Below are 17260 nucleotides of genomic sequence, written 5' to 3'. Positions count from 1 at the left end.
TGGAATGAAGCACATTTTCTTTTTGCTACAATTATTTTTTATTTCAATTAAGGAAGAAGCATTTTCATTTCAAGAGGGTCATCATCATGATCATCATCATGGAGAGAAATTCAAATTTCCAATTCCAATTCCCATAACAACCGTTGAAGTAACAAATCTTTTGCAAAATGGATTGAGTTTCACAATTCATTGTAAATCAAGAGATGATGATCTTGGTGTTCATGTAGTTGAAAGCAATGGCCAATACCATTGGAAATTCCATAGCAACTATCTTGGGACAACATTGTTCTTTTGTGGGATAACATGGAACAATGGATCAATAGTCTATGATCTTTATAGATACAATAGGGATTATAGAAGATGTTCAACTCATTGTGATTGGATTGTAACAAATGAATTTCTTATTGGTTTTACACAAAAACCTAGACAACAAGATATTACCATATCATGGTTTAATAATAACATAGACATAATTAATTTCGTCCGAAAATAACTATCGGTTTTTTATGGTTTAAAAATACGATAGTTTTTTGTCGGACGAAAAATCCGAAAATAACTCTCGATTTTTTATGGTTTAAAAATATAACAGTTTTTTTTTGGACGGAAAATATGCTGTTGAAGCTTCTTAAATTTGTTTTACTTAAATATGATGGTTTTGATTCCATGGTTTTTGACATGATCATGAACTATCCAATGTAATTATGCTACATATAGTTTTAACTTAGTTTTGAAGGGAAATAAAGGGTTATGCATTGTTCTTAATTATCTTCATCACTTTCTTATTATTAACATGAAACTTTTAAGCTAAGGGAGTTTGGATATTTTTCACTTGTTGATACCATTAAGTTTGATTAGAAATTGTTGTATAAGCAATATATCATCACTTGAATAAGCAATTAGCTAATCCAGTGTTATGCTAATATAAATCAGAAGTGATAGATACTTTAAATGATAACATCTTCATATAAAAATTATTAGATATTTCAATCAAATATATTTAATAAAACTTGTCAATTTATATTCACATAATGTGATTTTCATGTATCCACTCTCAGAAGTAATATTTTATAAAGTTGTTCAAAAATAATAAACTTATCTAGTTTTCTTGACTTCTAAATTACAAGGTTTGAATTTTTCTTATGAGAATTAGTTTGATAGACACCTTGCAAGTGCTCTTCCATAATGTTGTACTTGGTTATTGTTCATGTCCATTAGGAGATAAAAGTAAAATAGGTTTATATTGACAAATATTTATACAGTAAACAAACCTAGTTGCATTCTTAGTGGGTTGATTTTGTACAAAATTTACTTATATTTCTTTAATATTTAACAAAAAAAAGACCCCCCCCCCCTCTTTTATAGAATTTTTCGCAAATAAGGCTTGACACAAATGGTAAATTTGTTGGCCTCCATCAAGTTACACCCGGTTCGAAATTTGTTGGAATATAGGAATTCATATAATTGTATGTGTGGGAAGGTGAGTGTGTGAGTTTGTGATGTAATATTTAGGATTGTGTATTATCTAATTCTTCCAATTTGATCAATGGAGCCTCACCTATAATTAAATTCGTGCTCTCCTTAAGCTTCCCTATCAAATTCTTCACCTGAGAGTTTGACTCAAATAAATCACATGAAGAATTCTATTGCAATCATAGAACGAAAACTATATAAGGCGTCTAATAACATTCATTGCCTTATGATTGGGGACCTATATATTTATTCAAAGGCAGCCAAAGCACATAATGTAAATTATATTTGTTGCTGTAATTCATCCCTGATTGATTTTGTTACTGAAAGTTGAATGTGTTGTTACAATTTGTTTTTAATTATTATTGAACAATTTGTTGTCTTATCGAAATAATCACTTAACTTCAATTTATTCATTGCTAAATGAATTTATTTTCGATTGAACGTTAAGTTTGTTGCGGTAATAATCACTCACTTAAATTTGTTTCAATTTATTATCACGATTGAAGTTATTATTGTCTTGGTGACATAATCATTTAGCTAAATTTTATGTTAATGTCTGTAAATTATCTTTTGAGCTAAATTTTTTGTTGCTGATAATAATTATTGTAGTTGAATGTGTCATTGAAAATAGGGTTCATGTTCTTTGCAACTCAGAATAAAATTATTCAGTTAAATTGTTGTTTCCATGCTTTCTTTTTGTATTATTATAAATTATTTTTGGTATTGATTTATGAAAAATACACAAATGTAAATATAGATGCAAATTAAAATAAAGGAAATGTCGGTCAAATTTTAAATTTGTCCTAGAAAGATATAGATGTCAATTTTCATATTATTTTTTGGATTTGATTGACTGATTGCGTTGTCTTTTGTCTTCTCTTGTTGATTTAAATTTAGAAAGTATTTTGTATTAGTAATTAGTTTATTATCTTTTTTTGCATCATTAACTATGTGATTGTTATTAATATCTTTGTGAAGATATCATTTTAAGTTTTAACTTTTGATCAATGTCTGAAAATCAGACTGGACCGACCGGTCGAACCAGTCCAACCACGAACTGGAGGCATTGATGGTCTGGTCAAGTATGAAAAACTGCTGAAACCAAAATCGCTGAACCGGCCGAGAACCGGTCGGTTGGACCGAACCGGGAACCGGCCGGTTTGAAGGAAACGACGTCGTTTGCAAACTTTGGCCTACTGATTACTGAACTGAACCACTTCACTTCTCCCTCCTCTCAGCCTATGTTCTGCTTGCCCGAATCACACACTCTCCCTTATCCAACCCTAGCTACTCTTTTCGACCCACTGCCGCCTTTCCGTTGGGCCACTGCCGCGTCCGTCCGTCGAGCTCAGCTGCTGTCCGTCCGTGTAGCCACTGCCCCCAAATTTCCAACCCCGCTGCTCTCTTTTTCCGCGAGCTCGCCCCATCCCCTACTCTTCTTGCCGTCGTCTGGTCGGCGTCGTCCATCAATCAAGGTCTGTCGGCGCCGTCTTCGAAGGTTAGTGAATGTCTTGCTCGCTTGTTCTTCAGTTGTTCAGTTGTTCTTCGTTTTTTTTTTCTTACTTTTTAATGCTCTGTTTTTGTGATTTGCTCTGGTTTTGTTGTTGCGATTTTATTGATTAATGAATGTTTTGTGATTAGCTCAGGTTCTTTACTGATGTGATTAAACAGCATGGCAGTTAGATTACCTCCAGAAACGGTGCCAAGTATTGGGAATCCGCCATATTATTTTTTATTAAGGATTTAGGATTCAATCAAGAATTGGCTTTGGTTGCATCTGCTATAGTTGGCTTAGTTAGTTAGCACACTCTGCCAAGAATTTTGCTCTGTGTGCATATCTGACTTCAAGCACCTTTGGTTACTTTGTGCAACTTGAGCTACGATATGCTGTTGTATTAGTCGGGTTCTCTGTCATTGTGCATATGTCGCTGAAATTTGCAACCTCCATTGATGCACCATTTTGCCTTTGTGGCACGGTCAAAGATTAGCAACTGTTGGTGCATTTTGTTGGAGAGTGCTATTCTTTGGGGGGCATGATGTTATTTTTTTCTTTTGGGGGGCAATTTTGTTGAAAACCGAAACTTTGGGTGGCCAAAATGCTAGTTTTCTCAAAATATTAATTTGTATTGTTTGTGTTTAGAGCAAAACTAACTGAACCAAAAGGGTATTAGCCAAAAACCAGCCAAATACCTTTGGGTGAATCTAAAATCTCTACGAGTTAATATATATGGATGTTTCTTCTGCTAAGTATTCTTTTTCATACTAAATGGATGTTCTTTTATATATTTTTCGAATTTTTTTGTATTACAAATGTGAATGTCTCTATTTCTTTAAGAGTTTCATATTTTTTTCAATTTTATAGATATTTAATTATTTTTACTAAAATATAATTGGATATTTCTTTTGTTAAGTATTAGGATTTTTTTTCATATTAAATTAATGTTTTTTTTATAATCCTTGAAAGAGAATTTTGAGGATAAGCCTTGCATGTGCTATAATCCTCAAGAAAAGTCCGTGTCTTCCACGGAAGGATTCGGCATAGAAGCCACAGCCCCAAAAGCTGAACCCGGCATGGATTTTTCCACACGGCTCGCGAAAGAGGGTGGAACAAACGGCTCCGAGCTTCCGGAATTCGAAACCGCATGTGCATGAAAGCCAAATGTGTCGGCGTCAAACCGATCAAAAGCATTACTTGGAGTTAAATCGAAAGGGTGATTGTATGTCCGTGTAGATCCCAATCGTTGAAATCTGAAAGCAAAGCACCACCATCGTCGCCGAATCCGTAGGGGTTTATGTAAATCGGTGTTCCTAACGCGGTTTGGATCCATGGCAGAAAACAAAAACACTCAGCAACACCGAAAGTTGAGGGTGATGAGGGAATCGAACGCGTTTTTGCGAGTGACGACGCAATTGTTTTGGATGCGCTTGTTGAGGGCGTCACGGAGAGCATGGAAGTCGCCGGTACTTCCAGCAGCATTGGTGAGAGAGAGAGATCTGTGTGTAATTGTTGGAGGTAGGTAGATTAATGTAAAAGATAAGAAGAATGCTTTTATAGGTTTTAATTAGGTTTATTTTAACTGGCTAAAACGGTTTGATAATTAGTCCAGTTTTTAAAACTTTGCTTTTGATGTTAATTTTATTTTTATAATTTTATATTTTATTTAATTATGACTGGATCAATCGGATGAATCAGTTACCCATCCATTAAACCGGACTGAATCAATTATCGGTTTGGTTTTAATAACTATGTATTGAAGCGCCATATTGCCACTTTCTTACTGTCATTTCAATCTTTTTTGGTGTGTAGATTTATCAAGAATGTACCAAAGTGAATGACTTAAGCAGAGAAATTACGGAGAGCAAAAAGCAGCTCTTTCAAATGAATTCAATATTTCAACACTCTTCTTCTCCGCCGCGTTCAACTGCCACCATTACCACCCTTCTCAAGGCCTGCAAGACCATTCATCACCTCGACCAAGTCCACGCCTCCATCATCCAACGAGGCCTAGAGCAAGATCACCTTATCATCTCCCGCTTCATTTCCATTTCCGCCTCCTTTGCCGCCACTGCTTCATATTACACCGCCGTCTTTGACTGCGTCCTTAGCCCTTCCCCTTTCCTCTGGAACTCCCTCATCGGAGCCCACACCAAAGGAAGTTATTTTTTTGACACCCTCTCTACTTTTATTCGCATGAAGGCACATGGGTCTCTTCCCGATAGGTACACTTACTCTTCTGTGATTAAGGCCTGTTCAAGCATGTCTAGGTCCTGGGAAGGAAAATTGCTCCATGGCTCGGCATTGAGGTGTGGGGTTGAAGGTAATATGTTTGTTGGAACCTGTTTGGTCGATATGTATGGGAAATGTGGAAAGATTGGTGACGCTCGCAAGGTGTTTGATGGAATGTGTGAGAAGAATGTAGTTTCATGGACGGCTATAGTGGTTGGCTATGTGAAGGATGGGGATATGGTGGAGGCAAAGAGGCTGTTTGATGAAATGCCTCAGAGGAATGTGACATCATGGAATGTGATGATATGGGGTTTTGTGAAGGTGGGGGATTTGGGCAATGCTAGGGTAGTGTTTGATGCTATGCCGAAAAAGAGTGTTGTTTCTTTCACGATCATGATTGATGGCTATGCAAAGGCTGGTGACATGGCTACCTCAAGGTTCTTGTTCGACCAAGCTCCGGAAAAGGATATTGTTGCATGGTCTACTTTGATATCAGGGTATGTACAGAATGGTCAACCTAACAGGGCCTTGAGAGTATTTCTTGAGATGGAGTCAATGAACGTGAAACCTGATGAATTCATATTGGTTAGCTTGATGTCGGCTTCTTCTCAGTTGGGTAATTTAGAACTGGCTCGATGGGTTGATTCTTATGTAAAAAAGAGCTCTATTGATATGAAACAGGACCACGTGATTGCAGCGCTTCTGGATATGAATGCTAAATGTGGAAACATGGAAAGGGCATTAAAATTATTTGAAGAAATGCCTAACCGTGATCTAGTCTCATATTGTTCGATGATACAAGGGTTGTCAATTCATGGATTCGAGGAAGATGCACTGAAGTTCTTTAACAGGATGGTGACGGATGGGCTAACTCCGGATGAGGTGGCCTTCAAAATCATTCTAACAGCTTGTAGTCATGCGGGACTTGTTGATGAGGGCTGGAACTACTTTCGCTCTATGAAGGAAAAGTACTGCGTTAGTCCTTCACCTGATCACTATGCATGTATGGTTGACCTTCTAAGTCGATCAGGGCATTTACGGGATGCTTATGAGCTTATAAAAGTAATGCCGGTGGAATCTCATGCTGCTGCCTGGGGTGCACTTCTTGGGGCATGTAAAGCATACGGTGATTCAGAGTTAGGAGAGATTGCTGCTAATCAACTTTTTGAGATTGAACCTCAAAATGCTGCTAACTATGTGCTGTTGTCTAACATCTATGCAGCAGCGGATCGATGGATAGATGTTTCCCTTGTAAGAACGAAGATGAGGAACAGTAGGGTGCGAAAGGTACCTGGTTGCAGTCAGTTTAATCCAGACTTGGGCTCTTTGGCCTTTTAAGCTTCCAAAATTGCATATATGAAGCTGTCAATGAGAAAATTCTGTGCGGAAGGTACCTGGTTGCAGTCAGTTTAATCCAGACTTGGGCTCTTTGGCCTTTTAAGCTTCCAAAATTGCATATATGAAGCTGTCAATGAGAAAATTCTGTGCAGAAGGTACCTGGTTGCAGTCAGTTTAATCCAGACTTGGGCTCTTTGGCCTTTTAAGCTTCCAAAGTTGCATGTATGAGGCTGTCAATGAGAAAATTTTTGTTGCATAAGAGGTGCTGCAATTTTTTGCAGTTGATCTGGGAGCTTAGTGGTTGCTCCATTGTTGTTAAATTGAAATAGCATTGACAGGATTGAAGTTATCATTTGTATAAAGATATTTTTACATGAATAATTATTTATTAAAATATTTAATAAAAAGAGATGATTATTCATGTAAAATGATAATTAAGATCTCAACATGTATTACTTTAAATAATTTAGTCAAATATATTAATTTATTTAATTATTTTTTACTATTTTTTCATACACACTTTCCTGTGATAGTTAATGTGTATTATGAATTAACACAAAGCACAAACTTTTGCATATATAGCTAAGCTGCTAAACATCGTAGACCAAGAATAAGTTCTGATAAAGGTCATGGCTGATCCAACCTCACCTGCTCCTCAAAAGGGTCAATCCTCATCTTCTGATCAGTGAGTTTATCTCTCTCAATACTACTGTTAATCTGTTATTATTAATTCAATGTGATAAGAAAGTCTAGTTATGTGTTTCTAGTACTAGCTTTATTCATAAAATAGGAAATGGACTTCTGATAACAATAATTCTTTGATCTAGCTGTGAAATGTTGTGTTTATAATAGGTATCTAGAATCAAGATAATAAAGAGGAAAATTGACATGCATAATATATGTTACAGTTGTGATTTGAAGTGAGGAACTTGAAATTGTAATCTATTGTTCTGATATGTAGTTGATTGGTTCAAGAAAAGTGAAAAGAAAGATTAAAAGTTCAAGTTCCTCACTTTAAATCTAAATTGTAAATGTTATGCTTAACAATTCTAAATTGTTTTTCTGTGTTTTTTCAGGTTGATCTTGAAAGAGTTGTAAGGGACACTCATGGTTATATAGGAGCAGACCTTGAATTAGAGATTTTATTCTGAAGTGTATATGAGAGAAGATGGATGTGATTGACTTGGAGGATGAATCGAGTGATATTGAGATTTTGAATTCTATGGTTGTCACCAATGAGCACTTCCAAACTGCTTTGACTTCTTCAAACCCATCTGTGTTGCGTGCAAAAGTGAGTTCCCTTGCTGAATTCTCAACCTGAATGATTCTAAGCATGATTAATCTTTTTTGATTGCATAAACTTTGGAAAAGAAAGACACTACTCTTGCAAATATATACAATGTATATTAATGTCTTATCCTTTGTATTTCCTTGTATTTATTAAGTTCTGTTATTATTTCAGTTACAAAATTGAATGAAAATGTTCTGTTATTATTATGTTGACCTTTAATGTGGCAATCGTTTACATGAACCATGATGGAGGTTCCAAATGTTTCCTATGATGATATTGGAGGTCTGGAGAATGTTAAAAGGGAGCTTCAAGAGGTGCAACAATTTGAAACTTTGATTTCATATTACGAATCTTAAATGTGTTGTATATTAGGTATGTTTTCACTAAAACTATCCTTTTCCTCCATGTAGTCAGATTTTCCTGCAAGAATCTATGTCCCTAAATTCAGCATACAAGTCAACCAGAGTTCTGCCAACCACCATATCAACGTCGGCACCAAACTTAAACACCAGCCCATGAACTCCCCTAACCTAGTCCAACAACGAATAACACTTGAACAAGGCAATAAAAGTACTGTGATCAGGTCTTAAGAAATGAACCTCCTCATTTCACTAAACAACCTCTTCACCACACCAAATTTACCAACTTGAGCAAATCCAGAAACCATGACATTCCAAGCAACAAGGTCCCTCTCCAACAATTCATGAAAGACACAACAAGCACTTTTAAGATCGCTGTCACCGTTAAAGTACATATACATAAGAGAGCTCCCAGCAAACTTGTCCCTCTCAAGGCCACACCGAACCAACACACCATGAAGCTGCAAACCAACATCCCTCAAACCAGGATCAGCACAAGCACGGAGCAGTGCAGATAACGTGTACTCATTGGGACTCTCACCAACCTCACGCATGTGATTGAACATGTCAAAGGCTTTTGGGAGATACCCATTTCTAAGATTTGCAGAAATTAAGGTTGTCCAAGTGATAACGTTCTTGTGGGGCATTTGGTCGAACAGGTGGTGGGTATAGCTGAATTGGCCACATTTAGAATAAAGGCTCAAAAGGTTATTTGCCAAATGCGTCTGCGAGATGCATTGGGTGACTAAAAGCTTTGCATGAATTTGTTTGCACTCTGCGAGCGTTGTGGGGTTTGAAGACTTCGCCAATGACAACAAAAACTGGTGAAGATGTTTAACTCATTGTGATTGGATTGTAACAAATTAAGTTCTTATTGGTTTTACACAAAAACCTAGAGAACAAGATATTACCATATGATGGTTTAATAATAACATAGACACAGTTAATTTCGTCCAAAAATAACTGTCATTTTTTATGTATCTAGTCACGAATGGAATAGATATATATAAAAATACGATAGCTTTTTTTGGATGGAAAATATGTTGTTGAAGCTTCTTAAATTTATTTTACTTGAATATGATGGTTTTGATTCCATGATTTTTTGACATGATCATGAACTATCCAATGTATATGCTACTTATAGTCTTAGCTTATTTTTGAAGGGAAAGAAAGGATTATGCGTTGTTCTTAATTTTCTTCGTCATTTTCTTATTATTAACATGAAACTTTTAAGCCAAGAGAGTTTGGATCATTTTTCACTCTTTTTTCTCGCACTCTCCTTCGCCACTAGAGAATAAAATCACTTGTTGATACCGTTTGATTAGAAATTGTTGTATAAGCAATATCATCACTTGAAAAAGCAATTAGCTAATCCAGTGTTATGCTAATATAAATTAGAAACAATAAACTTATCTAGTTCTCTTGACTTCTAAATTACAAGGTTTGAAATTTTCTTATGAGAATTAGTTTGGTAGACACCTTGCAAGTACTCTTCCATAATGTATTTGGTTGTTGTTTATGTCCATTAAAAAATAAAAGTAAAATTAGTTTTTTTTTTTTGGGGGACCAATACTACACACACCCACTCTACTCACACATCCATTAGATATTCTCTTTTTCATTGAGAGAGATTCAAACCTATGTGACACTTTTAGGAAGCAAATTAGTTTATAATGACAAATATTTATACAGTAAACAAATCCAATTGCATTCTTAGTGGGTTGATTTGGTGCAAAATTCACCTATATATCTCTATTATTTCTTTGGTGCAAAAAAGGAGGAGATTTCTTGAGACCTCCAATCCGGGTGCTTTCTACATTGATAATGGCAATAAGCTGTTTACTTGGTCTTAAGCACCAATTAACTGGAATAGACTCCTCTGCTTTAAGCTTTGCGACTGAATGAGCCAGAGGTTTTTCTCTCTTGGGATCCGGATAAAGCCATACTGTTGTTATATGAAATTCATCTTTAATAGATATAACAATTTTTTATTTAATAGTTACTTTTGTCAACATTTATAAAGTTTATGGGTATAAATGATTGTTTTTTTTATAAAAATTTTATAATTATGTGTGTATTTATGAGGAGGTGAGTGTGTGAGATTGTGATATAATATTTAAAATTGAGTATTATCTAATTCATTTGAAAGAAAACAAAATTTCCTTACTTTTGTGCGGTATAAAAATTTTCCTTCAAATATATCCAGAATACTAGCGTTTTAGTAATTTTAACTTCCAATTGTATTAGCTTTGTTTTATGATATCTTTTTTTTCCCTTAGTTTTTCTATGAAAGATTTATAAAAATAATATATATGCAAGGCTGTATATTTCTGTGTATGTTATCTAAGTCCCTTCAATGAAGAAATTAAATAATGCTCATCTTATAAAATATGAATCTAAATTTTGATGCATTGTTAAAACCGTTTTATATGTATATTTAATCACATAAAATCACATTAGCGAAAATAATTATTTTTTTTATTAATCACATAAATGACCATCTAAAAAAATGTTATGATTGCACGACTATATAAAATATATTACATTATCAGTGCATAAAAATTAAACTCATAAAATATATGCTAATCCAGCGCAACTAACTATCACTTTTCAAAGGTTATTTATGAGTTATCACACCTACCTCATATAATTTTTATTTTATTTCTTTAAGTCAAGGTTCAGATTGAATTCTAATATATTCCTCAGATGCATTTTTCATTATAAGTGACAACTAAAATGAGGTGTATGAGTGTTTCATATGTTTTGGCAAAGAGATTCCCAAATTTTATGTACCCAAAACCTTACTAGATTTCTAGAACTAGAATTTTATGGTTTTATAAATAAATTTCAGATTTTTTTTCTATTAAAGTTAAGACGATTTTTTCTTAATTTGTAACACATATCTTAAAAGTTAAGTATTCAATTCTAGAATGATTAAATATCCTTTAAAATTCGTATATTCACTTATTTGCATGCGGAAATTCATATTTGTTCGTTAAAATTTGATATATTTTCAGAATGCAATATTACAGTTAAAATTAAATTCATAAGATTTAAATATCTTATTTCTTATATTTTTTTATATAAACAGTGTATGCAAAATCCAATAAAATATTACTATAGCTTAAAAAATATTGCATTATTGCTAATTCAATTCATTAATTTCAAGTGTTAATCACACCTTTAAACAATCAAATTAAAATTCTTTTTCCTCCGCAAAGAAAATTTGCCACAATTTCAACTAGCCCTCTTAATTTTTTGTTCTTCTTGTTCTTATTTTTCTTCTTCATCATCTTCATAAAGAATTTTCCAAATCTTGTGACGTTGAAAGATCCTTTGGAATAATTCTCTTGGGACACAATATTAACATCATGTTCGACACCATAGACCATGTTGGTGAATATTTTGATATTGGAGTTTGATGATCCATCATGATCTGATGATGATGATGATGATGATAATTTCATAAAGTTCCTATCAATGATTCCAATTCATATGAATCATATAATGGGCTTCCACAATCCCACATAGTAGTAGACAAAATTTCTTCTTTGTGATCATTTTATTTCAAATGCTTTTTCTTCATTTTTCTTCAATGCCTCTTCTTGTTTTTCTTCTTTCTCATTTTCTTTTCTCATCAATCATGTTTGATGTGTTCATCTTCTCTCTTATCTCTACTTCTTCTAAATCCTTTGATGTTAATTTCTTCTTGGTGGAGATTCCTATAAAAGCCACAAAATTCTATGCCTTTTGTTAATTTATCACTCATCAAGTTATAGCCATCCATAATCATCATATAGTATCTATACAATATTCATATCTATACAATAGCAATATATAATGGGAAGATGATTATGCATAACTTTAATTTCTTTTCTAAAATATGTTTTATTATATATAATTATAAAAACGAGATATATATTTTTTATTTGTTAATTCTAAAATTTGAACCGAAAATCTTAATTAAAATGTGTTTCGAGAGTTACCGAAAACTAATGTGATTTGAACTTAGATGTGAGGTTTAGACTTTTTTTAATAAGAGTTTCGATGTCTTTTCAATAAGGCAAAGTCGTCTGAAGTCCTCCATACTTAAATTAGAATGAATTTTAAGCAGATTTAAGTAAATTAGAGTTAAAAAATATTTAATTGTGACATGGTTTACTCAAAATTTTAGTTTTTACTTTTTATCTAAAATAAAATAATGCAAATGGCTGATCATAACTCTTAAGTTTGTTGAGGAAAATGTTCAAAAACTATTTATCATTATAGTAAATTAAAAAGTGAGATACAAAAAGTTTTAGAAGAAAAGGTGACATGATACAACTACAAGTAGGGTAAGTAAATGAGTTTCATGTGTGTCAATCCATATATGCATGCAGCATGCTGTTCTCTATATTTGTAACTTAAGTTCTTAGGATGCTACACATACAGAAATTAAATAATTATAAACTAGAAATAATCAAACATTGCATGTGGACTAAGGACTTGATCTTTAACTTCTTTTTTATTATTTATCTCTGGTTAAATTAATTTATTATAGGTTTTCCTAATAATCTGATTTTTAAAAAAAATTAAATCTCTATTATTGTCGCCTTATATACGTGTTAAATAATAGGTTGTATGTGATGATCAAGTATTTGATGAGTTGTCTTTATTATTAGATTATTGAATAGTGTTTTACCTTGAACTTACATATAATTAAATTAAGTGAGGATCTATTAAAATAAGATTAAGATAGATTCTCTAAAATGATAAAGTTGGTAAATTGATCAAGTGATAAGTTATTTATTTTGATTCAGTTTGGGTAAGTAATTTAATTAAGTCTTTTTAAAAAAAACTTAAAAAATAAATATTTATATTAAAATTAGTTTATAAATAAATTAAAAAAAATTACTTATGGACTTATCTAAACTAAATTAAGCTAGTGAGATACATATTTTATAAAAATTACAAAATCAATGATAATTAACCTCTTATTTTATTATTTTACCAATTTTTTCACTTTAGAGAATCTAAATTTATTAAAGTATATATAAAAGAGTTTTGTTACATCAAGTTACTTGAAAGATTTTATTATAAAAATTCTAACAATGTCAAGGCAATTAGTTGGTGAATTATTATTTTGTAGTTTTAAATGTCAGGCAATTTGATTAATGTCTATGTTAATTCTTTTAAATTTTAAAATTAGACATATTAGTCTTTCAAATAATTGAACTTAGACAAATTAATCTATGTTCACTAACAATGTCAAGTGTTTTTTGATAAAAGAGTAGTTACTTGACGTGTCTAACGGAAACAAATATCAAGAATCTATTTAGTATTCTTTTTTTATTATTCAAAAACAAATTTATCTAACATGAAATTACTCAAAGATTAAGTTGTCACTTTACTCAAAAAAATTAAATATAATACAATTTCAGCGAATATTAATGTAATTTGGAAAAAAGTAACAGATACAATGCTTTTTTAAATTAACTTGCAATTGTTATTAAAAGTAAAAAAAATTGAAAATAAAATATCTCAAATTTTAGATTATAAATTTTTAATCTAAATTATTGATATAAAAATATAATAAATAAAAAATTAAAATTTATTTAATTAAAAAAGTAAAGACTTTAAAACATTTCATACTTATAAGGAGTGTTTAAAGAAGAATTGTAATTTCCATATATGCCAAAACATAAGTTGTGGTGAGTGAGCATTAAAATCTAAGTATAAAGGTTGGGGTAAAAAATCGTGTTGTGTGGTCCAATAATAGAAGATACACATGATAGGTTATGAGTTAGGCTTCATCATGTTCCATGTTTTGTTTGTTAGCCATAGGTTTCAACTTTCATGCCAAAGGTGTATGTATTTCTATGCTGTTTTATTTTCAGTGTTTTATATAGTCCCTTTAATAATTTTTTTTACTGTCTTTGAGGGTGGAAAAAACAAAGCATGCAACTCCAATGCTTTCATTTTCCTTCTTTTGTTCTTAAATTAAGGTTGTCTAGTTTTATGGGAAGAGGATTGATTGCAAATTAATTAGGGTGATGATGATTTATAAAAAGTTTCTAAATAAAAAAAGAAAAAAATTCTATCACCTTTGTGTTATTAAAATGGATGAAAATGGAAATAATAATAATAATAATAGATATTAATTTTTCTTTCTTTGATTAAAAACATTGAATTGTTTAGAGTTCAATTAGAAAATAATTATTGAAAATCAGCTTTAACCAAGTTTTTTTTTAAATATCTTTAAATTACAATATCTATTCTTATATTTTTTTTCCTTCTTTTTAACATCACTTTAAATACCATTATCACAACTTTATTTTTTCGATATCAACCATATCTTAAATCTTAACCCTCCAAATACTGAGAGGTTAAAACTTAAAAGTCGATTAAAAGCTATAAAGAGTGAGTTGGCTTTATTCCGTCTAGTTGTTGATGGTAATGTCGGAGATAATTACGATTTTTTGTTTAGTATTTATATGATAACTCTGAACTTTTTAAATTCTCCACCTTACTGTGTTAAACTTTTTATTTCAAAAAAAAAACTTAAAAGTCATTTAAACTAAAAAAAATTAACTAATATTATTAGCTGATATAAAAATTAATTCTTTAATACATTTTCTAAAAATATCTACAACTGAAAATGAAAACATGTACTAGGAATGTGACAGGAATATAAATGTAATTTGGGTATGTTTTTTTCTGCTTCTGGCATTATAATTATGGGACATATGATGATGAGTCCATTGTCGCCCACCATTTAAATAGTGACTTCCACCCACTGCTCCTAAATAGTGATCACTTTTTCTATATTGCAAAAAACACAAATTAAGCATGAAACAAATAAAATCAACTTGGTTCAATAATTATTGAAATATTTTTCTAATTAATTCTGAAAAATGTTCTTTAGACACTCATTTTTCTCTTAAATACATTATTCTAAATAAATAAATGGGAAATTTTTGAATTAATTATCCTAAATTATTATTTCCCACCTACAACATTTTTTTAATAATAATAGTGAAAATTGAGATATTACGTAAAATAAAAAAATTAAATTGATTAAATACATAACATAAAATCGTAATAAGATTTAAATCATAAAATTATCTATTTTAATAAAAAAATTTGAAATTGTTAAATTATTTAAAATCATCATAATATAAAAGGTTTTATAAGTTAACTCAAAATTCTAACTATTGTACTAATAAAGTGTCTAAATTTCTCACATTTTTTTGGTGACCAAATTTCTCACATGTATATTCAAATAGATGGGTATCACAAAATAACAATACTACTACTTTTTAATTTGATTTGACTTTTCAATACACACTGAAATCTGAATTATTCTATATACATATATACCGGCCAAGGATGATAGATATAACCAAGGTGATGAACAAAATGTGCATCCCACAATGTTGTGTGAAAGAGACACTCATCATCATCATGTATATATTGATAGAATAAGCATGCTCATACCCATTGGATAGCTCTAGATAAAAGAAGAGGAAGAAGATAAGGGAGAATGCATTTTCTTTTTTTCTTTTTCTTTATTAGTTATTTTGGTAGTATCTAAATTTACTAGTAGAATTTTGATAATAATAATAATAATAATAATAATAATAATAATAATAATAATAATAATAATAATAATAATAATAATAATAATAATAATAATAATCATCTTAATAATAATAAGAATGGTGAATATATCATCATACAAAGGCCTCTAAGAACAAAATTAGACTTAAAAGAAACCCTATTATATCTATTATTTATATGATTTATATAGTACAATTTTCAAAGAAAAAGTACATTAAGAATGAAGATTAACAACAAATATTCTCATATTATTTATTCTACTTAGAAATAAATCTATTGTATAAGCCAAAAAACCCATTTTTGGTTTTCTTGTGCTTACTATTATTATTATAATTATTATTATTATTTCCCTTCTTCTTCCCTCCTCTAATCACTTTTCTCTTCCCCATGATCTTGTCCAAAATTTCACCAAAGCTTGTTGACTTGAGAGAAGAAGAACCTTTGGAATCTTCAATTGAAATCTTCTTCACTTCATCATGGTAGTGATGGGGATGGTGATGATGACTTTCATCAAAACCGTGGCTAATTGCCTTCTTTGATCCACTAAGATGTGGCAAAACAACCGTATGCCTATCAATAATATGAGAAAGTGTTGCCAATTCAAATGAATCATATAAAGGGCTTCCACAATCCCATAATGGAGAAGCTACTACTCCTCCAATAACAACTTCTTCTTCTTCTTCAGAATTCTTCAATGCTTTGCTCATCTTAATAATTGGAGATTGATTCCTCCAATCAACACCAAAGTCTAACACTTTTGTTTTATATATATAATGGGTGTCACGGGACAAACAAAATAAAATAGTAAAATACATCATACCATATGGTTTAGTTTGGGAAAATTTTAATTTATATATATAACCACTTTTAGATTCTTATAGCATGTGCATGATTAAGATCATAATCATAGAGGCATCATTTATCTACATTTATTATTATTATTATTACAAATAATTGCTCAAGTTTGTCCCAAAAAATGACAAATCCACTTATTTGAATATTGGGATATACAAAAATCATGTAAAAATTAAATAATAAACGGCTATATATATTTTGTTTTTATTAAATATATAAGGACTCATATTTACACTAATCATATATCAACCAATGCAAAATAATATAATGTAGTGAAGTATGATTATTCATAATCACAATCTCTAATTATCATTTTCATAATGGAAAATATTCCATGTATAAAATATATCTTTCTTTTTCATATTCATATAATTTTTATCTTTTTCTTTTTTTTTTAATTTCCACCTGATGTCACATTAATATTGGTAGTCATATAAAATGTGATTGGAAAGAATATCCTCAAAAAGTTGCTTTATTTCAAACATAATCATGTAGCAGCACATACAATCCTATCTCCTAGGAAAAAAGGAGAATGAATTCTAAAATTGCTAGAAACTACATGATATATATCTAGAGAACCCTAAATTGTTCATCATCCAAATAATCTTTTACATGACTAAA

General features: G+C 31.1%; 2 protein-coding genes across 3 annotated transcripts; one reads left to right on the top strand and one right to left on the bottom strand.

The window, feature by feature from the left end:
- Window positions 1–2697: 2697 nt before the first annotated feature.
- On the top strand, window positions 2698–9359 carry LOC107472945 (putative pentatricopeptide repeat-containing protein At5g37570). 2 transcript variants are annotated; one of them, XM_052257287.1, is made up of 6 exons: window positions 2698–2968; window positions 3935–4483; window positions 4778–6690; window positions 7118–7220; window positions 7612–8140; window positions 8241–9359. In XM_052257287.1, exon 3 carries the CDS (start codon window positions 4850–4852, stop codon window positions 6533–6535), a length of 1686 nt encoding a protein of 561 aa, XP_052113247.1. In that variant the 5' UTR covers window positions 2698–2968; window positions 3935–4483; window positions 4778–4849; the 3' UTR covers window positions 6536–6690; window positions 7118–7220; window positions 7612–8140; window positions 8241–9359. The 2 variants fall into 2 exon arrangements, with proteins under 2 accessions (XP_052113247.1, XP_052113248.1); XM_052257288.1 differs by lacking the exon at window positions 3935–4483 and having other exon boundaries at window positions 4778–6587.
- LOC107473020 (pentatricopeptide repeat-containing protein At4g39530-like) lies at window positions 8237–16491 on the bottom strand. Its single transcript, XM_016092549.1, has 3 exons — window positions 16159–16491; window positions 8473–9006; window positions 8237–8356 (listed from the first exon to the last, which is right to left on the bottom strand). The coding sequence occupies exons 1-3, from the start codon at window positions 16489–16491 to the stop codon at window positions 8237–8239; spliced, it is 987 nt and encodes a 328-aa protein (XP_015948035.1).
- Between the last annotated feature and the right edge of the window lie 769 nt (window positions 16492–17260).

This window comes from Arachis duranensis, chromosome 2, assembly GCF_000817695.3.
Source record: "Arachis duranensis cultivar V14167 chromosome 2, aradu.V14167.gnm2.J7QH, whole genome shotgun sequence".
Taxonomy (NCBI): domain Eukaryota; kingdom Viridiplantae; phylum Streptophyta; class Magnoliopsida; order Fabales; family Fabaceae; genus Arachis; species Arachis duranensis.
This window is presented reverse-complemented; position numbering and strand designations above follow the sequence as displayed.